At 39.4% G+C, this 21,217-nt stretch overlaps 2 protein-coding genes across 3 annotated transcripts; both read right to left on the reverse strand.

The window, feature by feature from the left end:
* Positions 1-985: 985 nt before the first annotated feature.
* Positions 986-7,382, reverse strand: LOC113530694 (complement C1q tumor necrosis factor-related protein 7). Of its 2 annotated transcripts, XM_026920924.3 has the most exons (3): positions 7,245-7,382; positions 3,920-4,159; positions 987-3,151 (listed from the first exon to the last, which is right to left on the reverse strand). In XM_026920924.3, exons 2-3 carry the CDS (start codon positions 4,149-4,151, stop codon positions 2,523-2,525), a joined length of 861 nt encoding a protein of 286 aa, XP_026776725.1. In that variant the 5' UTR covers positions 4,152-4,159; positions 7,245-7,382; the 3' UTR covers positions 987-2,522. The 2 variants fall into 2 exon arrangements, with proteins under 2 accessions (XP_053096871.1, XP_026776725.1); XM_053240896.1 differs by lacking the exon at positions 7,245-7,382 and having other exon boundaries at positions 986-3,151; positions 3,920-4,158.
* On the reverse strand, positions 5,864-20,645 carry LOC113530687 (NACHT, LRR and PYD domains-containing protein 12-like). The gene is made up of 15 exons (XM_026920914.3): positions 20,497-20,645; positions 19,402-19,546; positions 18,582-18,707; positions 17,748-17,858; positions 17,546-17,650; positions 17,368-17,437; positions 16,712-16,913; positions 14,832-16,614; positions 14,525-14,698; positions 13,471-13,638; positions 13,197-13,370; positions 11,992-12,165; positions 11,696-11,869; positions 9,705-9,875; positions 5,864-8,841 (listed from the first exon to the last, which is right to left on the reverse strand). Exons 2-15 carry the CDS (start codon positions 19,521-19,523, stop codon positions 8,679-8,681), a joined length of 3,717 nt encoding a protein of 1,238 aa, XP_026776715.3. The 5' UTR covers positions 19,524-19,546; positions 20,497-20,645; the 3' UTR covers positions 5,864-8,678.
* Between the last annotated feature and the right edge of the window lie 572 nt (positions 20,646-21,217).

Genomic DNA, 21,217 nt, shown 5'->3' on the forward strand with positions numbered 1-21,217 from the left:
AACCACCATATTAGAGACTTTTTTTTTTTTTTAAACAAATCTTACCTAATGCACATTTAAAAGTACACCACTGAAAAAATAAACATCTTCTAATATCTCTTAAAAGTTTTCCAAAGTTTGTGAGGTGGCCATGGAAATATTTTATAACTTACACAGTCCTGCCAGAAACACCATTTTTTCCTTCTCACACACGTTGCATGATTGTTTCGTTTACCATAGAATACATCTGCCTGTGTGGTCAATTGTACAATTTTACTTTTTTTGTTACAAAAAGTCACATAGAATCTTATAATTTCAAGGTCTTGGTGTATACACTATAGGATTTAATGATTAATTCCACATTTTAAACCTTATTATTTTTGGTGTAAACTTTCTCACATTATTCAGTGGTATATAAATAACATTTTATATATAATATCAAAACTCAAGGCCTGGGCGGTGCAGTGGGTAGCGTTGCCGTCTCACAGCTCCAGTTTTTCCAGGTTCGATCCTGAGCTCAGGTTACTGTCTGTGTGTAGAGTCATATGTTCTGCATGAGTTTTCTCTTGGTTTTCCAGTTTCCTCCCACCTCCCAAAAACATGCTGGTAGGTGGATTGGCAAGTCTAGGTGTGAATGAGTGTGTGAATGTGTGTGGCTTCCTATAAAGAGTGTATGCCCAGTGGCAGTTCTGGGAATGGCCAGACTGGTTTGAGCTGACAGGAAGGCTACGGTAACTCAAATAACCACTCTTTACAACCACGGCAAGCAGAAGAGTATCTCAAACACACACACAAACATCACCTGGTCTTTGGCCAATCTTCAACTGTCCAGTTTCTGTGAACCTGTGCACACTGTACCCTCAGATTCCTGCTCATGGCTGACAGGACTGGAACCCAATCTAGTCTTCTGCTGTTATAGCCCATCCACCTCAAGGTTTGTGTGTTGTGCATTCTGTGATGCTTTTCTGCTCACCAGAGTTGTAAAGAGTCATTATCTGAGTTATCATAGCCTTTCAGTCTTGCCATTCTCCTTCAGCAAGGTGTTTCCACCTGCAGAACTGCAACTTACTGGATTTTTTTTTGTTTTTTTGCACCATTCTGTGTAAACTCTAGAGACCGTTGTGTGTGGAAATCCCAGATTTCTGAAATACTCAAACCAACCCATCTGGCATTCTATGGTCAATCATTCCATGGTCAGAGTCACTGAGATCACATTTTCCCCAATCTGATGTTTGATGTGAACATTAACTGTAGCTCTTGACCTGCAGCTGCATGATTTTATGGATTTTATTGAGCTGCTGCTACATGATTGGGATTGGTGGATTGCATAATTGCATGAATGAACAGCTGTATAGGTGTTCCTATTAAAGTGACCCATACAGAGGATTTAAGAATCGTTTCCACATTTTATTACATTGCAGTACACTTAAATATTAGGTTTAGTTTCCTATATTTTGTGATACAAGGTTTTTGATGGCAGTCTTTAAATGGCAGTGGCTCTCTTTGACACACTTGTCACACTGCCTGTGCTATCTAAACTAAAATCTCCAGCAGCAGGCCAGGACTTATGACACATGAGAAAACAACAGACTGATATTTGTAAAAATAATTGTGTCCATGCATGGCGAGTACGAAGACCATGTGCAGTCTGTCTTTTTGGACTGTAGATTACTGGACACTTTTCATAAAGGACACTTTTTTTTTCTTGCAATCCAGTTCTGTGCTCTGTTTTTCATTTTGTTGTGTTACTTTCTTTTTTTAGAATGGATATGTAGTTTAGCTTGGTTTAAGGACAGGAACGAATCAAAACTTATTGAATTGATCTTTCACAAAAATGACCCTTTTAGACTAAGTAGAGTTAGTACACTTCACTGATTCATTAAATTAAAAATTCGGTTGTTCATGATAGCAGGCAGTTACTTGCTTAAACAGAGAGAGTTGCTTGTTGGAATGGACAAAATTTCTCATTCACACACCTGTAGTGTTTTTATTGGACAGAAAATGCAGACTCCAGAAAACACCGATCATGAGAAAGAGAAAATTGTCTTATCCCCTTATTTTCTGTGAGTATAAACAGGTCTCTGTAGGCCAATGACTCATTTGATATGCCTTTCCTTGAAGAATCCAGATGTTGGAACTTTGTGCTTCATTGAACACATCATCAGATTACAACTACATAAACCATTTTGATAGTTTCAGCAATCAGTCTATAAAGATTTGTGTTTGTAAGAAAATGTGTATTGAAAATATTAACCTGGCAGTATATACATCAACAGTCAGCACCACCATCACAGGAGACAACCAGGGAAGCTGTCCTGGGCCCAGGAGGGTTTAGCATTCCACTGCCATGCAGAATAAAACCGTCTGAAATACACATATTTGTCCAAAACATAATGGTCAAACATGAAGACTTAAGCATCATTCGCAATCATCAGATAAGTTAATATTTCTGTTATTTTGTCATTTGTTTATATTGAAAATAATATTTTAGTCCAAGCCCATAAAGTTCATCTCAATAAAATATATTCAATCTTTACAGTGATCTAGGAATAGTCCTCTGACAGTGTATCCAGGTAACTAGTATCTGCATAGAGCAGAAACCCTGAAAAGAGACTGTCAGCCCAGCTCGGATCTGAAAACAGGCCGTTCTGGTCCTTAAAGAAGATCTCCAGCCACACCTCATCCTCTGGGTTGAGGAATATCACCGTCGAGCCAGAAGCGACGTCGTGATTCCCCGTGTTGGCATCATACGTCTTAATGCGGTACTTCCCGTTCTGCACCAAGCCGATGGCCAAGTGCTTATTGGCCAGCGTGATGTCGTAGGAGAAGTAATAGATGCCGGGGTACGCGCATATGAATTTGCCTGTCTGTGGGTTGTAATGGCCGCCCTCGTCGAACAGGACTTTGTTGAACCTGATTGGCGCTTTCTCAGCCGGGTAGCTGCTGGTGATAGCCACGGAGAAGGCTGACTTGGGTACCAGGCTGCCACAGAGGCACTTGCCTGGCACTCCTCGTGGGCCTCTTTGGCCCTTTACTCCTCTCAGTCCAGACCGTCCTTGGGGACCTGGATGTCCTATGTCTCCGCTCTCGCCCCCTGGGCCTCGCTTACCTGTCAGACCTCTTTCTCCACGCTCGCCGATTTTGCCGGTTGGCCCAACTCTTCCTTTAATTCCTGTATAGTTCAAAGACAGGACAGTGAGACTACCATCCATACCTCTGGGGTTATTATTCTTTTTTATTTATTTATTTATTTTACAGTATCTTCAGAGAAACATGCTATACCATTCCTGAGAGAGCCACAATTCAATAAGAGAGATAGCTATTTGGTTCCCGGGTGGCACAACTGTCAAAGATTTAATCCTTTTTGAAAGATGGAGAGTTTGAATCCAGAGCTAGGCATCCATAGCTATGCTCACACTGGCAAGTGACAAAGTGACTGGCGACCGCTCATTTTCAGTGTGTGTATGTGAGACCCAGAGTGCAATAAATGACATTTGAATTGAGTTTTTCTCAATTCTGTGCAAACTAGGTATGATGCGGTAAAGTGACAAACACAAACTATTGGCTTGAATGATTCCTCAGACCAAGCCAATGGTGTATGTTTTTATATTTTGATCGACATAGCAGTTTTCCTACATTACAGACATGCTGCAAAGTGCTGAGCACAGTCATCAGAAAAGAAAAACACTCTAAGCCTTTTTTAATTCCATCTGTAAGAGGAACTCAGAGTTATGCTAGCAGATCTGGAGATGAATCAAAGAAAACTGATATCTATGGGAATCGACACGGAGCAAACATTTCAAGCTTATTAACTGAAATATTTGCCAGATTTGATCACTGGGGGAAAATATTAATTGATTTTCTGGTCTTGTGCTGCATTTCTTTCATGTGTCTGCAGAGTGTTAGTATTACTGGCTGTTTAGTTAAGCACTGTGCATACCCGTTTCCCCCTTCTCTCCTTTCTCTCCTTTCCGACCATCCCTGCCATCTCTTCCCGGAATTCCAACATGGCCTTCAGCCCCTGAAGGCCCGGGTGGTCCCGGCTTCCCCGGCGTACCCGGTAGACCTGGGACACTGCAAATAAATCGTGGTGAAGTTGTCTTTGCTTTGGCCTCCAGCAGATGCCCAACTACACACTGGCACAGACACATGATGCCCACAATCGCCCGCATCTTCAGACCTAGAAAGGACATACACACGTCATGCCTGTAAATGATAAAGCCTTCCCCATGAAACATCCTTTAAGACTTTATTGGTGAAGATTAGCCCTTCTTTTGAGTACAAAGCTAATGTAGCAAAAATTACTGGAAATTTTTACCATTACACTCAAATCACACTCCAGTCTACAGTTTTATACCACAATTTCACCATTAAACATTGGGAGGCGGGGCCTCAAGGGGTGGAATGATTGAATTGCTAAGGCATTCAGCCACACACATGTATTTTTAGCAATGATTTTAGCTTAGATAGACTTCCATTACTTTTTAGCTATATTGGTCTTGTAGTAGTAGTAGTAGTACACAGTAGTAGTGGACTGTTTTTTTCCGACTCCCACAGAAATTCAATCCCACCTGTCCCCGAGGAATTCTGACTAATCCCACTCACCCCCTCAGAAAGTTTGACCAATTCTGCCTTATCTAATCTCAGATCATCAATTCTGCTCCCAGATCATTTGAAAATTAGGGCTCATATGGTGCAAACAATCTCAGCCATCTTTCTTGTTTCACTTTTTTTCTCTCTCTCTCTCTCTTCCATGGTATTTCAGAGCAAGCTGAACTCTGTTGGGAAAGAACAGGATTACACATCACACTTAGCACTTGGCTAGCCACACACCGAGGCCAGATGTGTACTTGAATGGGTAGAATGATGTGTACTGGAACACAAGTTTGCCTATAAAATGCAAACACACACAAACAGTCAGGGATTCCCTTACTGGGGTGCGTTCCCAGAGATGCATGTTTTCCCATGCTTCTCAGGATCGTGCTGTTCTCTGGATTATTTCTGTCTCAAGTTGTAGCACTGATCATTTGCAAAGCTTTATCTGGTAATATAGTCCAGAACCTGGCTGCTGCAAAGACTCGCTGAGCAAAACACTGTGGGATTTTTGCAATTTCAGGGTTTATTAGTATAAAAACCTTATTATTACAGTGAGAAGTTAGCAGTCATGTGCTGCACTGAGGTCACAGGACATTAACATTGTTGTTGCTAGCACAGTTACAATGGCATTTTAATAAGAGAAAAAATGTAAATGATCTCAAACATAAGACATAATGGCCAAGTTTTGGTGTTAGCTCCTACAAACAAAAGAGCAACAGCTTCTTTTCTCACTCGCCATCTTCCAGCGATGCTCAACATCATCCTAATAAGAAATACAGCATAGAAGTGGGCCCAGACTGCAATGTAGTTATACAATGCAGTTGCAACAGAAACTCGACTCAGCTAGTTAGCGATCTACAAGATGATGGCATTCATTATTAAACTAACATGAAATTCGAAGATCACCATGGCTTGAACTGCTTTAAAGCCTTGAACATTTTTGCCATTATATATCATAATATTGGTCATAAAGTATAAATAAAAGGTTGCATGAATTCTAATGAAACACAATCTATGCTAGTCTTGATGACTTACAATGTGATTGATGACTACATGAAACCCAACTTCAGCCACTTGAGGTTTGCAAGTCTGTCCAGCATCAGTTCTAACTGGATCAGAAACGCATATCCATGATATCTTCCACAGCAAACCTTTTTAGTTGGACTCACTGAATTACTCGCTAATGAAACTCCATTCGTTATTGGGGATTTCCATGAATGATGACGTGCAGCAGCTATGATCCAGAAAGCAATTTATAAGCAGGATGGAAATGCAAGAAGACACACTGTTGACAATGGACTGGAAAGCAAGAGCTCTCAGTTTATTATAGATGTTAGACTATACACATAATGGCCCTCATTTATCAAGCTGGCTGTGATCGAATTCATTCGTAAAACATTTCCAGGAGCATTTACACAAGAAATGTGGTACTCATGAAAAGTTAGTTTGGAAAAACACCTTCTTAGTTTGTGTAAATTACATGTAAGTAGACACAGCTCAATCATTTGGCTTCAAATCATATAACTGCTGATGAGTTCCTGCAATTTTAAATATGGAGTCAAATTTAAATCCAATTAGAGAAATCCAATCCAAAGCAAATGCATAAATTGAGACGAATAAATCCATACTTGATATGGAGACGATGTCTGCGAGACGGTCATCGCAAGCTTACAGGCTCCTATTTACTTACTCTCTGCAGTTTCGTATTGGCCGTCACTTATAAGTGCTCCAGTACTGAAGGTGGCGCTATTAAAATTTTATGACACTTTTTATGATTACAGTAAGAAGATATATCAGTCATTCATCTTGGAATGAATCAGCTTGGGCATAATTCACTTGTAACGACCAATCACAGGCTTGGTCACATAGCGTGTTCATCCATAGAGTTCGACCAACTGCCTGCACACGACACAGTGAGCGAAGCCTCTGCACAATGTCCATTTGCTCTGCAATTACATCATATTGTTGTCTCTGAATGATGCACTGTAATGGCTAAGCTACATTATTGCATTACTGTTTAGTCGTCATTTTGTTTTCATTCTCTGCGAGCTTTGCCTTTTATGGAGTTTTGTAGGTGTGACCAAATGTAAATGTCCCAGGAACATGTTTAATTTACAGATTTACTAGCATTTATCAACATACACATGCAAGTATAAAGAAGATCAGTGAATTTTTTGTAAATCTGGCAGGAATCTTTAATTCAGTTTGGTCTACGAAAAACATTTACACACAACTTTACTAAACACTTGATACAGTAAGTGATGCCCAGAGTGTCCATGCATTAAACAGCACACGCTTCTGACAGCTCGTTCTGCCATGCAGCTGTGCATACACAAGTACAAGTGTGTTGTATAGAAATAATGTGTTCCCATTAGTACTCAGAGTAATTCAAATGACTCATGGCTTTTCACTAGGCTCCAATCCTCACAGCCAAGTTATCAGCGCTCACAGCCAAGCAAAAACATGCAGCACTTGTAGTAGATCTCATTAACATTAACATTAACATCGTGTAACAGATACAAACACTTCAGCCATTACAAACACTTAAATGTAAAACAATCAGATCATAGTCTGGGCATTACAATTTAAAAAGTGTTACACAGTTTAAAGTAGGGTTGATTGTTGCACAATGTGATTCATAAGGAAATGAATGCCAAAAAAATGAGTACCTTTTTTGTTTTTTTCCAATAAACTGTAGTCCAGTCTTGCTGCAGTAATGATTCCTAAGGAGACAGCCCGTTTTTGCTCTTATGTGGTCATGGGCATTTTAGCAACTCCCTCTGGGCTGTTCTATCAGGACTCTTCTTCTCAATAATCTACGTTCTGCAACATCTGTTTATGTGGCTCGACTGTTTGTGCAGCCCACATTGGAAAAGCAAGCGTCTCCAAAGTTCTATCAGCCTCTGTAATCTCTGCATCTGTCTAGCAGAACTCTGCCCTTCCCTACTCCCTCTCTCCTCTTTTAGCTTTTCATATTTATGCATGTCTTTCTTTTGATGCCTTGTTTTGACCCCTCCCTGCTTGTCGATCTCCTCCTCTTTCTGCGTCCTCGAGCCAGGAAGACGGACAGAATGATCTCAAAGGCCAGTTCACATTACGTCACTGATAATACAGCTCATGCTGAAATGGCTGGAATAGTCCAGAACACTTGCATTTGAACTTGTACACTGTACATCAGAGTGTCAGGCTGGGATTTTTGAGAGAAGTGCATTAAAGCAACGGTTATAGGAAAATAACCAATGACTGGGTAGGTAGTGTTTTCCACTAACAGCATGTTGCAAAGTGTTTTATTCCTCTTATACCATAGCCTCTTTCCCGAAGACTTTCCCATGTCGGAAATCTTACTGACTGATACATTTAACATTTACAGAAGGAGTCTCCAGTGTCAGAGCTTTGTAGCAGTCAGGAAGTTTTCCAACAGTCTTCAGGACTTGGTAACATGACACACTAGTTTTTGACTAAAACTAGTTTTGAGACAAAAAGAGAGGCACGAACAGGAACGAACAGGAACGAACTTGTTTTTTGGATGTTCCACAACATTAAATATTACTAGAAACGCATAAAACTTATGACGTGTTGTCCGATAACAAATAGAATTGCATTCATTGGCAAACTCCTGTGGTATAAGAGGAATAAAACACGTCAGACAATAAGAGTAACTTCGTTACATGTCAGGCTGCATCACACCACCCTCTGATTGATTAGTTTCCTATAACAGCACAACCCCAAGTGTTTTATTCCTTGCGTATTTCTGAAGCCTTGAAAATAATATAAAAATAAAACTCTCCTACCTTTAAATATTGTTTTTATATTTACATGCAAATTTTAAAATTAGTGCTTCTAAAAGATTTTAACATCTATAAGTTTGGTTTTAAACTTTACATCATGTAAACTTAAAATTCTTCCTCATAAATTTTATACAAACTCAGATACAATACTCCCAGATATTCCAACAGATGATTAAAAAACGGGATAAGAAATTTCATAAATGGACCCTTCTGACACCTTTGAAGATGAATTATAATTCCAGTCCTAAACTCCATGTTCTGCCCAAGTTCTTAATTGAGATAAAAGGAAAAAAGTATGGGGTTTAGCAGTTCTTATCACAGTGTAAGATTTATGTTCGATATCGAGCACAGGAAACTGGCTCCGTTTTGGCTGAGGCTGTTGCCGCTCAGGTCCAGCTCTGACAGGCCTGTGGTGTTCGGGCTTAGTGCAGGGGCCAAGAACTCACAACTGCTCTCAGTCAGGGAACAGTTAGCTAGTCTGCACAGTAGAAGATGAGAAGACAACCATTATAACAGGTACACTGTCTTTTATATGGTAATGTGAATGTAGTGTACTACGGAGTTAGAATCATAACATTAGGATTTGAATGTTATAATTTTGAAATTCTGAAATGAAATTGCATTTTGTGGTTTGCAAATGAGCAAACTGAATTATATGCTTAACGGTGTGCATGCTTAAGCAGTCGCCCTATCCAGGGACGGTGAGTTCGAAACCACAGCCATCCGTGGCCGGGGGTCCAAGAGAGCAAATTCCTTATCAACCACAGCGACACTAGCCAGTCATGAGCATCTATGGGCTCATGCATGTGGAAGAGGGCAGACAGTTTTTTGTATATTTGCATAGTTATTTATTTTTTTAACTCATTTAAATACTCTTCTGCTGCAAAATTGTCTTTTGTCTTATATTCTCTATTGTCTCTTGTCTGATGCTGTAACACTGAATTTCCCACCTCGGATTAATAAAGTGTTATCCTATATTGTCGTATAGTGCTTTCCTCCAAGTGTGGTGTCCGCCTTCTTCTGCATACATGAGCTCACAGATGCCTGTGATTGGCTAGTGTCGGTGTGATTGACAGGGAAGTAAGAGTAACGTCACACCTCCAACTCAGAGAGCATGGACAATTTTGATTCCAAGGATGGCTGTGGCATTGTCAGGATTTGAACTCGCAATTTCCAAACAACAGAGCGAATGCCCTTTTTTTCGGAAAGTGTACATGACGAGTTAATAAGTCATTAAAGGTTACAAGATCAAACCGTTTTTAAATGGTAGGATGTTCGATGGTGCGTGAAGGAAGGCTACGCTGAGTTGTTATAAGGTATTTAAGTTGTATTCAACTCTACCTCAGTATCTTCAGGGTGCAACGTCCACTCTGTAGCCCAGTGAAGAGCATCCTTACTCCCACATCGCCGAGGTCATTATTGCTAACACTCAGCTCTCTCAGACTCGAGTTCTGGCTAAGGGTTTTGGCAAGGGAGGCGCATATTTCTGAGTCAAGGCCACATTGGTCCACGCTGTATGAGCAAATTCAGTCATCAGTTAGCATCATTTCAGACATCTTTTATCATGAAATATTTTACTTTAGCAGTACAGGATTAGAAGTGGTTTCAGAAGACTAGAGATGAATTGCATCCAATAAGCTCTGAAGTGAACACATTTCATATGCATCTTTTACATGAGAACGTGCACATGGTGTACCTTTAATTAGTTTTATAAGCTTATACGATACATCAATGATCCTTAAGGTCAAATGATGTACCTTTAATTATTATTAAAGCTGAAAGATACATACTAAAGGTACAAAAGATGTACCACTGATGGTACCAGCCAGTGACAAGAAAAAGTACAGTTTGGTGCTTTGATTTCTTAAAGTGTACTAACGTGAAAAATACTTGAGTAATTGTAATTGCTGTAGTTATGTACTATTTTGGAAGATTTGTACTTTACTCAAGTATTATTGAAACTGAATACACTCTCACTCAAGTAAATTTCCTTAACAAAGTTTGTTGCTTTAAGTTAGCTTTAAGTTTGGTAAATTAGCTAGATAAGTTATGTAATTTAGCTAGGTAAATTAGCTAGCTAGTTAAAATTTTGAATTCATTTGTTAAATTAGCTCGCTAATCAGGTTTCATAAATTAGCTTGTTAAATTAGCTAGCTAGTTTTGTTTTGTTGCTAATCATATAATGCCTTAGCATTGATTCCGAAAGGGTTATTAAACATTAGCTAACCAGCAAGTCAGATTCTAGGTGTGTCCGAGTTAGCAGAATGTTTTCCTTATGACCTATTGTTTAGTGAGCTTGCTAGTCATGCATAATCAGGATCAGGAATAATGAGTTTGTAGTCAACGTTTTTCAAAAGTTAAAAGTAAATGCTTTTTACTCTTGAATATTCGAGTATTTGAGTTGAAATGTAGATATTTTAGGACTTCCTCAGTAGATTTTTGCCTAGGAGTATATTAGAGTGCAGAATTATTTCCTGCTTTCTCCAGCTTTCTGTTTTATCTTTCCTGTTTTTCACAGTTCCTATTTCCTGAATCAAAATTCTGAAATTCTAAGCCAGGTTCTCTAGTGTTTCCATGTGCACCATTTTGACTTTTCCTGCTGCTATACTTGAGTTTTTCTTTCACCTGGTACATTCCAAATGTAAAAAAAAAACAAAAACATCCGACTCACTCCACTCCTATTTTCTACATTTCTTTAAAATCGCCTATTTGTAAAGTCATTATGTAACTATTTAGCATCTGACAGCTTCTGAACTAAATTTTAACAGACGTGACAGCGAGAATGAGACCTAATACACTGTACTCACTGTAATCTATGTGCTGCTACATATACCTTGTAGCATTCAGCTAGTTTGTATGGCATGATTTGGAGTTATGATCATGCTAGCTAGCATTTGAAAGATGAGGAATAACACTATTGTTAGACAGCCTTAGCTAATGGTCACCAACGGTTCTTGGTTCTTTGGTAAAAGAGGCACTAATTTGCCATCAGTAACTAAAATCAGTACGTGATTAAAATTGACATCTTTTTTCTTTTGTGAAACTTTCTTCTGCTTTGAACTTTCATACTGTATGCAAATTGAAGAGTTTTCTCATTTTCTGTTTGAGAAAACCTGAGTGAAAAATTTGAAGCCGTACTTTAACTTTTACCAGAGGATTTATGTACATTTGTAATTGCACTTTTTCCCGAGTAAATAATTTGGCTACTAGTGTTGAGTGCTTTCTTCCTGTCTATTTTAGTTTTGACCCCAGCTATTGATGATTCATATAAAGAGGCACTCTGACTTCCAATTTTTACATCTGCAGTATAAAAATCGATGCACAGTGCTCACCACAATGTTTGAAGAGTGCAGGTGGACTGTCTTAGAGCTGCACACAGCTGCTCCATCGCTTTCTTGCCAGGGAAATTCTTACTTAGATCCAGTTCTCTCAGGCACGTGGGGTTTAATCTCAGAGCCGAAGCCAGGGCCGAGAATCCTCTCTCAGTGAATCCGCAAGACGAGAGCCTGAAGACAGAGAAAGGTCTCTCAACATCTTGATCTTCTCATGGACAGATACAAAATGCACTTTAATAAACGTTATATGATGATATAAGATGTTACGATATATTAAGGGATATTATATAAACCTTAATTTCTCTAATTTGCATGCCGGCTTATCCAGTTCATAAGCAAGCTGTTTTACTCCTGAGTCCTGCAGGTCATTGTCACTCAAGTCAAGGGATTTGAGACACCAGGACGTCGAGCTGGATGCATATTCTAGCATGTTGCGGCTTTTCCAAGTTATGCTACATTTCACCAGCCTGGAAAATAATTCAGAAAATGGATTACAGGAGAAGGGAATACCAGGAAAAAGGAATACAAGAAAAGGGAATATGGGAAAATGGAATTTGGGAAAAGGGAATATGGAAAGGGGAATAAGGATAAAAGGAATACAGAAAATGAGAATATGGGAAAAGGGGAAAGGGAATGTGGGGAAAGAAAATATGAGATAAGTGAATAGAGAAAAAAGGAATATGACAAATGGGAATACAGAAAATGGACTATAGGAATAAGGACTGAATACCAGAAAAGGGAATAAAGGAATAGGGTATGCAGGAAAAGCGAATACGAAGAAAGTGATTATGGGAAAGGGGAATATGGAAAAATGGAATATGTGAAAAGGGAATATTGGAAAGGGAATTAAGGAAAATAGTATAAAAGGGAAAGGAATTAGAAAAAGGGAATACAGGAAAAGGGAATATGGAAATGGGAATATAGGAAAAGGGAATAAGACAAAGGGGAAATAGGAAAAGAGAATAAGGGAAAAGGGAATACAAGAAATGGGAATATAGGAAAAGGGAATGTGGGGGGAAAGAAACATAGGAAAAAGGAATACAGGGAAATGGAATATGGGAAAAGGGAATACAAAAAAAGGGAATGTATGAAAAGGGAACAAAGGAAAGTATATGTCTGGCAAAACACATAGATAACTGGCTCTTGGCAGCTCAGTCGTACCAGGAGGCCGAGCTGCTCAGCAGACTTAGAGCATCTGAACTTCACAATAAACTGGGAATTAATGTCTCAGACCAAAATGGAGGGTATATCATTCATATGGTTGGCCCTAGGTTCAAAGCGTGCCTATTGGCAGAGAGTGTATAATCTTTTTTAATCTTGTTTGTCTCTTTGCTACGGGGAGGAAAAAGTGAAATTCAGCATGTTGTGGCTCTCGGACCCTGAAATTGTCTGGAGAGTTTCCCAGGAGTTCTGCCACTGGGCGCAATTCTGACCAGTGCTCAATCAGACTGAAGCTGACTGTAAAGAAACAGATGACTCTAAGTTGTCAGCATCTTACCTTAGGGATTGAAGTTTACAATTTTCATTGCTCAGTAATTCACAAAAGACTCCTGCTCCCAGGTCCCCTATGTTGTTCTCACTCAGATCCAAATGTTTAAGGTGACAAGGTGTGGCGCTTATAGCCGAGGCCAGAAAAACACACCATTCCTTTGTGACGTTACAATGTGCAAGCCTGTATGAAATACATTATAACTGCTATGAGAATACAAGTTGAGATGTTGGAATTATCACAAAAAAATTAAAGGAGCTGAAAGGACATTTTCATACATCACCTCAGTGTTTCGATCCTACTGTTGGGCAATAATGGCAGGAGATCATTAGGAGCTTCACTTCCAGTAAGATTGTAGCTCAGGTCCAGCTCTCTCAGGTGGCCAGGGTTTGATTGTAGAGCAGAAACAAGGTAAGAACAGCCAGTGCTTTTGAAACTGCAAAATGCCAGTCTAGAATAGAAGAAAAAAAAGTAAATAATATATTAATATACTCTACACAAGCTCAAATAAACAGAATGTTATGCCTGTTATACACACAGCACTTTTTATTAACTCTTTTTTTACACTTGGCCTGAATACTCACATCAGTGCACAGGATCAATTCTAGGGTTATTTTGGGAAGGGGAATCATCGTTCCAGGTTTAATTTCACATAAGTAAATGCATTCCTAACTGAAGCTCAGTTGCACAATTTGCATAAGTATTCACTCTAAAAGAACTTTGAAATGAAATACTTATGCAATCACAACATTTATGTTTTTTAATCTGGGAATAATTGTTCAAAATATAAAGAGTCATGACATATAATCCATGTTGCACTACAAAATATGGAAAAGTTCAAGGGGGTTAATATTTATGTAAGCCATTGAAGACTGTATATAGTAACTAACATGACAGTGGTTGAAAAGTGAAACTAAAATGATGCCCAGTAGTGGGTAGCTGCAGTACACTTTTCAACACTGTCCTAATTCATAGCACCAGCCAAACTTGGAATTTAAGTCCGATTGGGGCTCAATTTCCCAAAAGACCCGACCCAGACAGGCATGAGGGAAGATGCTTTAAATAGAGGATGCCAGCTGAATGTAAAAGTGTGACATCATTGGGTTTTTTTTGCACAGCATAGGGACTTATGAGGTTTGCAGCCCATGCAGTCGCCACTAGGGGGAGATGCAACCCCAGGAGCCCCCCAGAGCAACCAACTCAACCCATGTCTATGGACCTGGATTTGTTATCAGGTTGAGTTTATTTACAGCTAGAACCCATAGACCATGGAACAAGTGGGGAGGGGAACCCACTAGATGGTGAAAACCCCTGAAGTACATAATGTAGGTTCTTACTTCAGCACCTCCAGTCGACAGTTTGGATTCTTCAATCCATTGCACAGTTGCATCACTCCTTTGTCCTGCAGGTAATTGTAACTTAAATCTAGCTCTGTAATAGCACAAGTCTTCGAAACAAGAATGCTGGCCAGTGAGTGACAGATGTCCTTTGTAAGGTTGCATGAAGACAATCTGAAAAGCAAAATCACTGAAGCTTAAAACACCACCATTATACCTGCCAATATTTTATTCCTGATCTAACTCTCTCATCTAATTACTGCAATGTTAATGCATAATCATCATTAGCAGACATAATCATACTAACATGACAGTCCTGGATGCCTTGGCTACGGGTTTCAACCGCTTGTATCCCTCGTTTGACTTGATGTATTTTCTTAGGTCAAACACGTCCAGCTTCTTCTCACTGGTCAGCAACACAAAGACCAGAGCTGACCACTGTGCTGGCGAGAGCACTTCTGCTGAGAGACTCTTTGTGTTTAGGTAGGTTTGAATTTCCTGTACGAGAGAATGATCGTTAAGCTCTTGCAGACAGTGGAACAGGTTAATAGCACTCTCAGGCCTAAGGTTCTCCCCAAGCTTGAGCTTCATGTAGGTCACGGTTTCCTGGCAGGTCTGATCAGTGCTCACTTTCTTTGGCAGTAAATCATGCAACAGGTTCTGATTGGATTCCAGGGACAGACCAAGCAGGAATCGGAGAAAAAGGTCCAGGTGACCATGCCTTGAGCGCAAAGCCAAGTCCACTGCGCTCTTGTGCAAATCAAAAATTGTTGAATTAAGGCAAAGCTTCTGGGGGGTATGATCTTCAAGCTGGTCAAATTCAGTGACACCAGCCCAGGACAGGTACACAAATAAAGCTGCAAGATACTCCTGGAAGCTCAAATGCACAAAGCTGTAGACCTTTCTCTTGTATAGTGCAAGCTCCTCTCTGAAGATCTGCGTGCACACTCCAGAATAGACGGATGCCTCTTTGACGTCAATACCACATTCCTGCAAGTCTTCTTCGTAGAAGATCAAGTCGCGTTTATGGAGTTGCTGGAAAGCTAGCTTTCCAAGTGAAAGAAGGTTTTCTTTGGTCAAGCAAGGCTGCATGTCCCTCCCTCCTGTATATTTCTCTTTTCTCTGTATTGTCTGGAAGATCAAGAAATGGGTGTACATTTCAGTCAGTGATTTGGGCATGTGACGATTCTCTGCTTCGCCCAACCGCCTCTCAAGCACCGTGGCAGAAATCCAGCAGAAGACAGGAATATGGCACATGATATGAAGGCTTCTGGAGGACTTCACATGATGGATTATCTTCTTGGCCAGACTTTGGTCACTGATTCTCTTGTAGAAGTACACCTCTTTTTGGGGGTCATTGAATCCTCTCACCTCCGTTACTTGGTCAATGCAGTTAGGGGGTAACTGGTTAGCGGCTGCTGGTCGGGAAGTGATCCAGAGCAGAGAGCATGGAAGCAGATTCCCTGTTATAAGGTTTGTTAGAAGAACATCCAGTGACGCCTGTTTAGTTATTTCGGAACATCTCTCATAGTTTTTGAAGTCTAGAGGAAGTCGACATTCATCCAGACCATCAAAGATGAAAACCACCTTGTAGTTTTCAAGTTCTGAGAATGGAAAGTTTTTCATTTCTCTGAAAAAGCAGTGAAGAAGTCCCTCCATGGTGTGTTGCTCCTCTCTCATGAGATTTAGCTCCCGAAAAGGCAACGGAAACAAGAAATGCACATCTTGATTGGCTTTTCCTTCAGCCCAGTCCAGGATAAACTTCTGGACAGAGATGGTTTTTCCGATACCAGCTACACCGTTGGTCAGGACGGTCCTGATGCGTTTGTCTTGACCTGGTAGTGGTTTAAAGATTTCATTGCATTTGATTGGTGTCTCTTGTGCCACTGGAACTCGGTTCAGCGACTCAATCTGTCTCACTTCATGTTCATCGTTCAGGGTTCCACATCCACCCTCTGTGATGTACAGCTCGGTGTAAATCTTGTTGAGAAGGGCCGGGTTTCCTTGCTTAGCGATTCCTTCAAACACATGCTCACTCTTGCGCTTCAGGCTGGATTTGAGTTTTTTCTGAAGTGTGTATACACGTTCAACTAAACGACAAGGGAAAAAAACATTAATTATACAACAAGTAGGCTGTGGTTTACTTCATATCTCCATGATTTTAATAAGGAAAAGTGTCCATCTTACATTTAGTCAACTTTTCAATCAGTTCTTGCTCTTTCATGCCTTTTAAAATGTGCAGGGCGATCTTTAGAGCTGCTTCTCTGGCATCATTGCTGTCCTCCGTTTCCTCTGAATTGTCCACAGATCCAGCGTAATCTGGGCTGAGAATCCGGCTGATTTTCTTCATCTCCCGTTCCATCAAACTCATAAACTTCTTCTCAAAGCTCTAATATGAATGAATAAATCCATTAAATTAGACAGGAATAATACTGGAATATGAGAAAAGGGGAGCTTTTAACAATTTATGTGTAGTAAATAAATGTGTGTACATAAAACAGCTATGTGTGATGGCTGGTCATGATATAAGATGTGAGGCTAAAACCTATCAATCTATCAATAGCCTGTATTCAGGTCGATTATATTACAAGGTCGCATAATAAAAATAATGTGGGGCAAACTATAGATAGTTAGGCAGCTGCGTTTATGATTTCAATTTTTTTTTCAAGTCTGTAATGCTGTTCGCCTCCAAAAACCAAACATGGCAGAAAAGGTGCCTTTCATTGAAAAATAACAACATTAAACTTTGGTCTGTCCTTTTGCTTAATCTGTACTTTGATTGAACAATGTGTGTTTAGTCTGTCAACATTTAGTTTCTCCTCCAAAGGCTTTGAGAGCTTTACCCTTAATGTGGCAGAAAGATACGACCGTTCACACTGGTCAGATTGTGTGACTGATCTTCCTGGCTGGTCCCTATAAAGAAAGACAAAGAGTAAACTGAGGATAGATTGACTAATATTTGTAAGTTATCATCATTTATAGGATAACATTGCATGTAAATTAATGCAACCATAATGCAACCTTTCATCTACAAAGAACTCTGACTCCTTGAAAGAGGCTGGTGGACCCATCAAATCACTCTTCAAGGACAGGCAGCTGGAAGCACATGAGCTTTCCTGCACTCCCCTATATAAGAAGAGACAGACAACAGACACGTGTAAATAACCTTAAAATCAACCACTAGAAGGAAAGGACTCTATCTAACAACAAATATGGATGGTACATTTGTTCAGTAGGTGCTCCGTCTTTAAATTTGACTGGTGGATCCATTGACTGGTGACTCTTTATGGACAGACAGCTTGGAGGAGATGAGCTCTTTGTCTCTAGAGAGGCCCTTAAACATAGAACAGAACTGATTTATTTCCAGTAACAAACATTATGTAACTGATGCATCTGGCATTTTATCATGTACACTAACCTTATACATTAACATTGTAGGTGTATAATTACTGACCAGTCCATCTGATGCTATCTACCTCAACTATTAGTGGGAAGGAACCACCACTGGGAAGATGTTATTGTTGGTGGATCATTCTTAAGAACCAACATTTAACCAGTTCATGAACAAAGAAGGGTGGCAACCAAACTAATGAAAAGCTTGCGAAGCATGTAAGCAATGCAAGGCAACATGACAGGTTGGAAAAACCAAGAGGGTTTATCCACATCTGAAAGGCAGCTTATAGGAGACACCTGTCCGCTGGTGTATCCTATTTTCAGTGGAACGACAGCAACATATCCTAGCTTCCTAGTCTGCTCTCAATGTAATTCCCTTAGACCAACCTGATGGCCAAAATTGTCATCACAATCTTCCTACAGACATGGTAGTGTCTTTAGTGCTGATATGAGTGTATCCAGTACAGCACTGGTTGCATTGCATTGTTTTTTGTAATTGTATGTCTACAATGTGCACCTATATGATATGTGTACATGATAATGTAGCTACAATAAACTGTTGACACAGTGTAGAATATGATCAGGAAACAATGAGGTGAAACAAAACTTAGAGATCAGAACCAGAGCCAGTTAGGTAAAGAAGGAGATGGATATATTGATATACCGTTGCCCAGGAGAGTTATCTGCTTGCTTTAGTTTAAGTGGGAGCTCCATGGACCAGTCACTCTTCATGGACAGGCAACTGGGGACAGGCGAGCTGGCTCTCTCCTGCTGTATGACAGTATCACCACTGGATGGCGGTAAAAATAATATGGTGTACTTAAAGACAAAGCATTAATCATGTATCCTTTTTTAATGCTCAGTTATTTATTTTTTTACTAAGTAAAACATTGATAAAGAATGTTTTGTTGTGACATCAGGCTTGGCTCAATTACACATGAACATTAAAATGATTTTTAAATTTAAATTATATTTTATTTCACTTCACAACCATTTAATTTCCTCAGTGTAGAAATGGATGTCCACTTGCAGTGCATTATGGTTAATACACAGTCCCTCAGGGTATCAGGAAGACTTATTAGAATGTATTGTATGTTCCTTAAATGTCTGGCACCCCAGTAATGGAAATCAATTTAATGTTTTATACAGAATCTGGGATTTGAGGTGATATTTTATATCACTCTTCACTCAGAGCTCTGAGAGCCACTCACATATCATCTGAAGTGATTGGAAATGTGTAATAATTTCAGTTCTGCAGCCAGGAACACATCATGCTTAAATAAAACCGAGAGGAATGTTATTGCTTCCAGACTGTTGTCTTTGGGTCACAGCTGTGTGGTTTTTCAGCATTTATTAATACCAAATGATAGACAGAGTTTTTGCTCAGTTGAGTTTAGAATGCTTGGAAGAGAATTTCTCACAAATGTCTGAAATTGTAAATATGTACATACAGTACAGAAACAAAGAAACACACAATCTCTTACCTTTCCGCACCAAGAACCTCCTGAGGCTTTGTAGGTGAACTTTCTTCATCTTTGTAGAACGCTCTCACTTCAAGGACATCGTCACAGTCCTGATCTTCAGTGGGGACACGTACACTGTCCATCCTTCCTCACACACCTGCATCACCTGTACAGATAAAAAACAGTCACACTGGTTATATCATCTGTAGAAAATGGGGTTGGTGGTAGAGATGGTTGTGGGTTCAAATCCCAGCCAGTCCTAAACAAGCCATGGACTTTGCTAAAATTGGAAAAAAGGAAACATCTGACAAATACATAAGTAAAGAATAAAAGAATTAGGATGTATATGATGTCTATATTAGAATATATTTTTAAAAAGAAACGTTAGAATCGAAAGAATCGACACAGCAGTATCGATTCACCCTTTCCTACTGTGTGTTTACGCTTGTACGCTAGTTTTAATTACAGATTTTTTATATTATTATTATAATGTCTTATTACAACAACCACTGATTGATATATAATATATTATAACACCTGCAGTATTTCTCAGTAAACGCTCTGACCTTGTTTTACTGTGTAGAAGGAAATAAAAGTCGATTCGTTCCGGATGTGAATCGATTCACTTGGTTTGTTCAAAACAGTTGTTCAAGAATGACCAATCGCGATATGTCTCCCACCTGGAGTGGTTTCTGAAACAAACCTTATTCTTTCCTCATCACTAATGTACACACATGCACAAAGATTTTTTCATTATACTACGGAAAAGAAGAACGATTCTTTCCTGCTTGTGAATCGATTCACATGATTCATTTAAAAGAGTAGGTCAGGAATATGTCCATACGTCACTTTCTAAAACAAACGTAATTTATTTCATTTACACATCTTTACAAACGTCTCGTTTTCTATAGCCAACCGCTTCAATATTCCAAACTTATTAATGTACAGACAGTGACACAAACATATTTGGATTATATTACCGAAATCTCTAGCAACACTGAGGCGGAAAAGCTGAGCTCGTGCACTTCACAGTAACGTTTGTTAGCATGTTTAGCCTAGTAATGTGTCTTTAAAGAGGATGATCTGATGATTAAATGGCCGCTGAACGTTACTTACTTGTCAGATTCTTCACAAGAAGTCAAACACTAAGTGATGTGATTCTTACTTAAGTTTCGGTTTTGGTTCTTGTCTCTTCGAAGGAATTAACTCTTCCAACACCAAACTAAAGCTTCCAGCACCCAATTATCTTCTACAGTACTGAATTAACTCTTCCAACACCAAACTAAAGCTTCCAGCACCCAATTATCTTCTACAGTACTGAATTAACTCTTCCAACACCAAACTAAAGCTTCCAGCACCCAATTATCTTCTACAGTACTGAATTAACTCTTCCAATGCCAAACTAAGTCTTTGAATACTGAATTATCTTTTACAGTACTGAAGTAACTCTCTTCTAATACGAAGTAACTCTTCCAATACTGAAGTAACTCTCTCCCAATACCAAAATAACTCTCCAAATACCAAAGTAACTCTTTTCCAATACAGAATTAACTCTTCCGATACCAAAATAACTCTCCAAATACCAAAGTAATTCTCTCCCAATACCAAAGTAACTCTTCCAATACCGAATTAACTCTCCCAATACCGAAGTAACTCTTCCAATACCGAAGTAACTCTCTTCCAATACCGAATTAACTGTCCCAATCCTGAAGTAACTCTTCCGATACCAAAATAACTCTCCAAATACCAAAGTAATTCTCTTCCAATACAGAATTAACTCTTCCAATACCGAATTACCTCTTCCAATACCGAAGTAACTCTCTCCCAATACCAAAGT

The sequence above is a fragment of the Pangasianodon hypophthalmus genome, chromosome 16, assembly GCF_027358585.1.
Source record: "Pangasianodon hypophthalmus isolate fPanHyp1 chromosome 16, fPanHyp1.pri, whole genome shotgun sequence".
NCBI lineage: Eukaryota > Metazoa > Chordata > Actinopteri > Siluriformes > Pangasiidae > Pangasianodon > Pangasianodon hypophthalmus.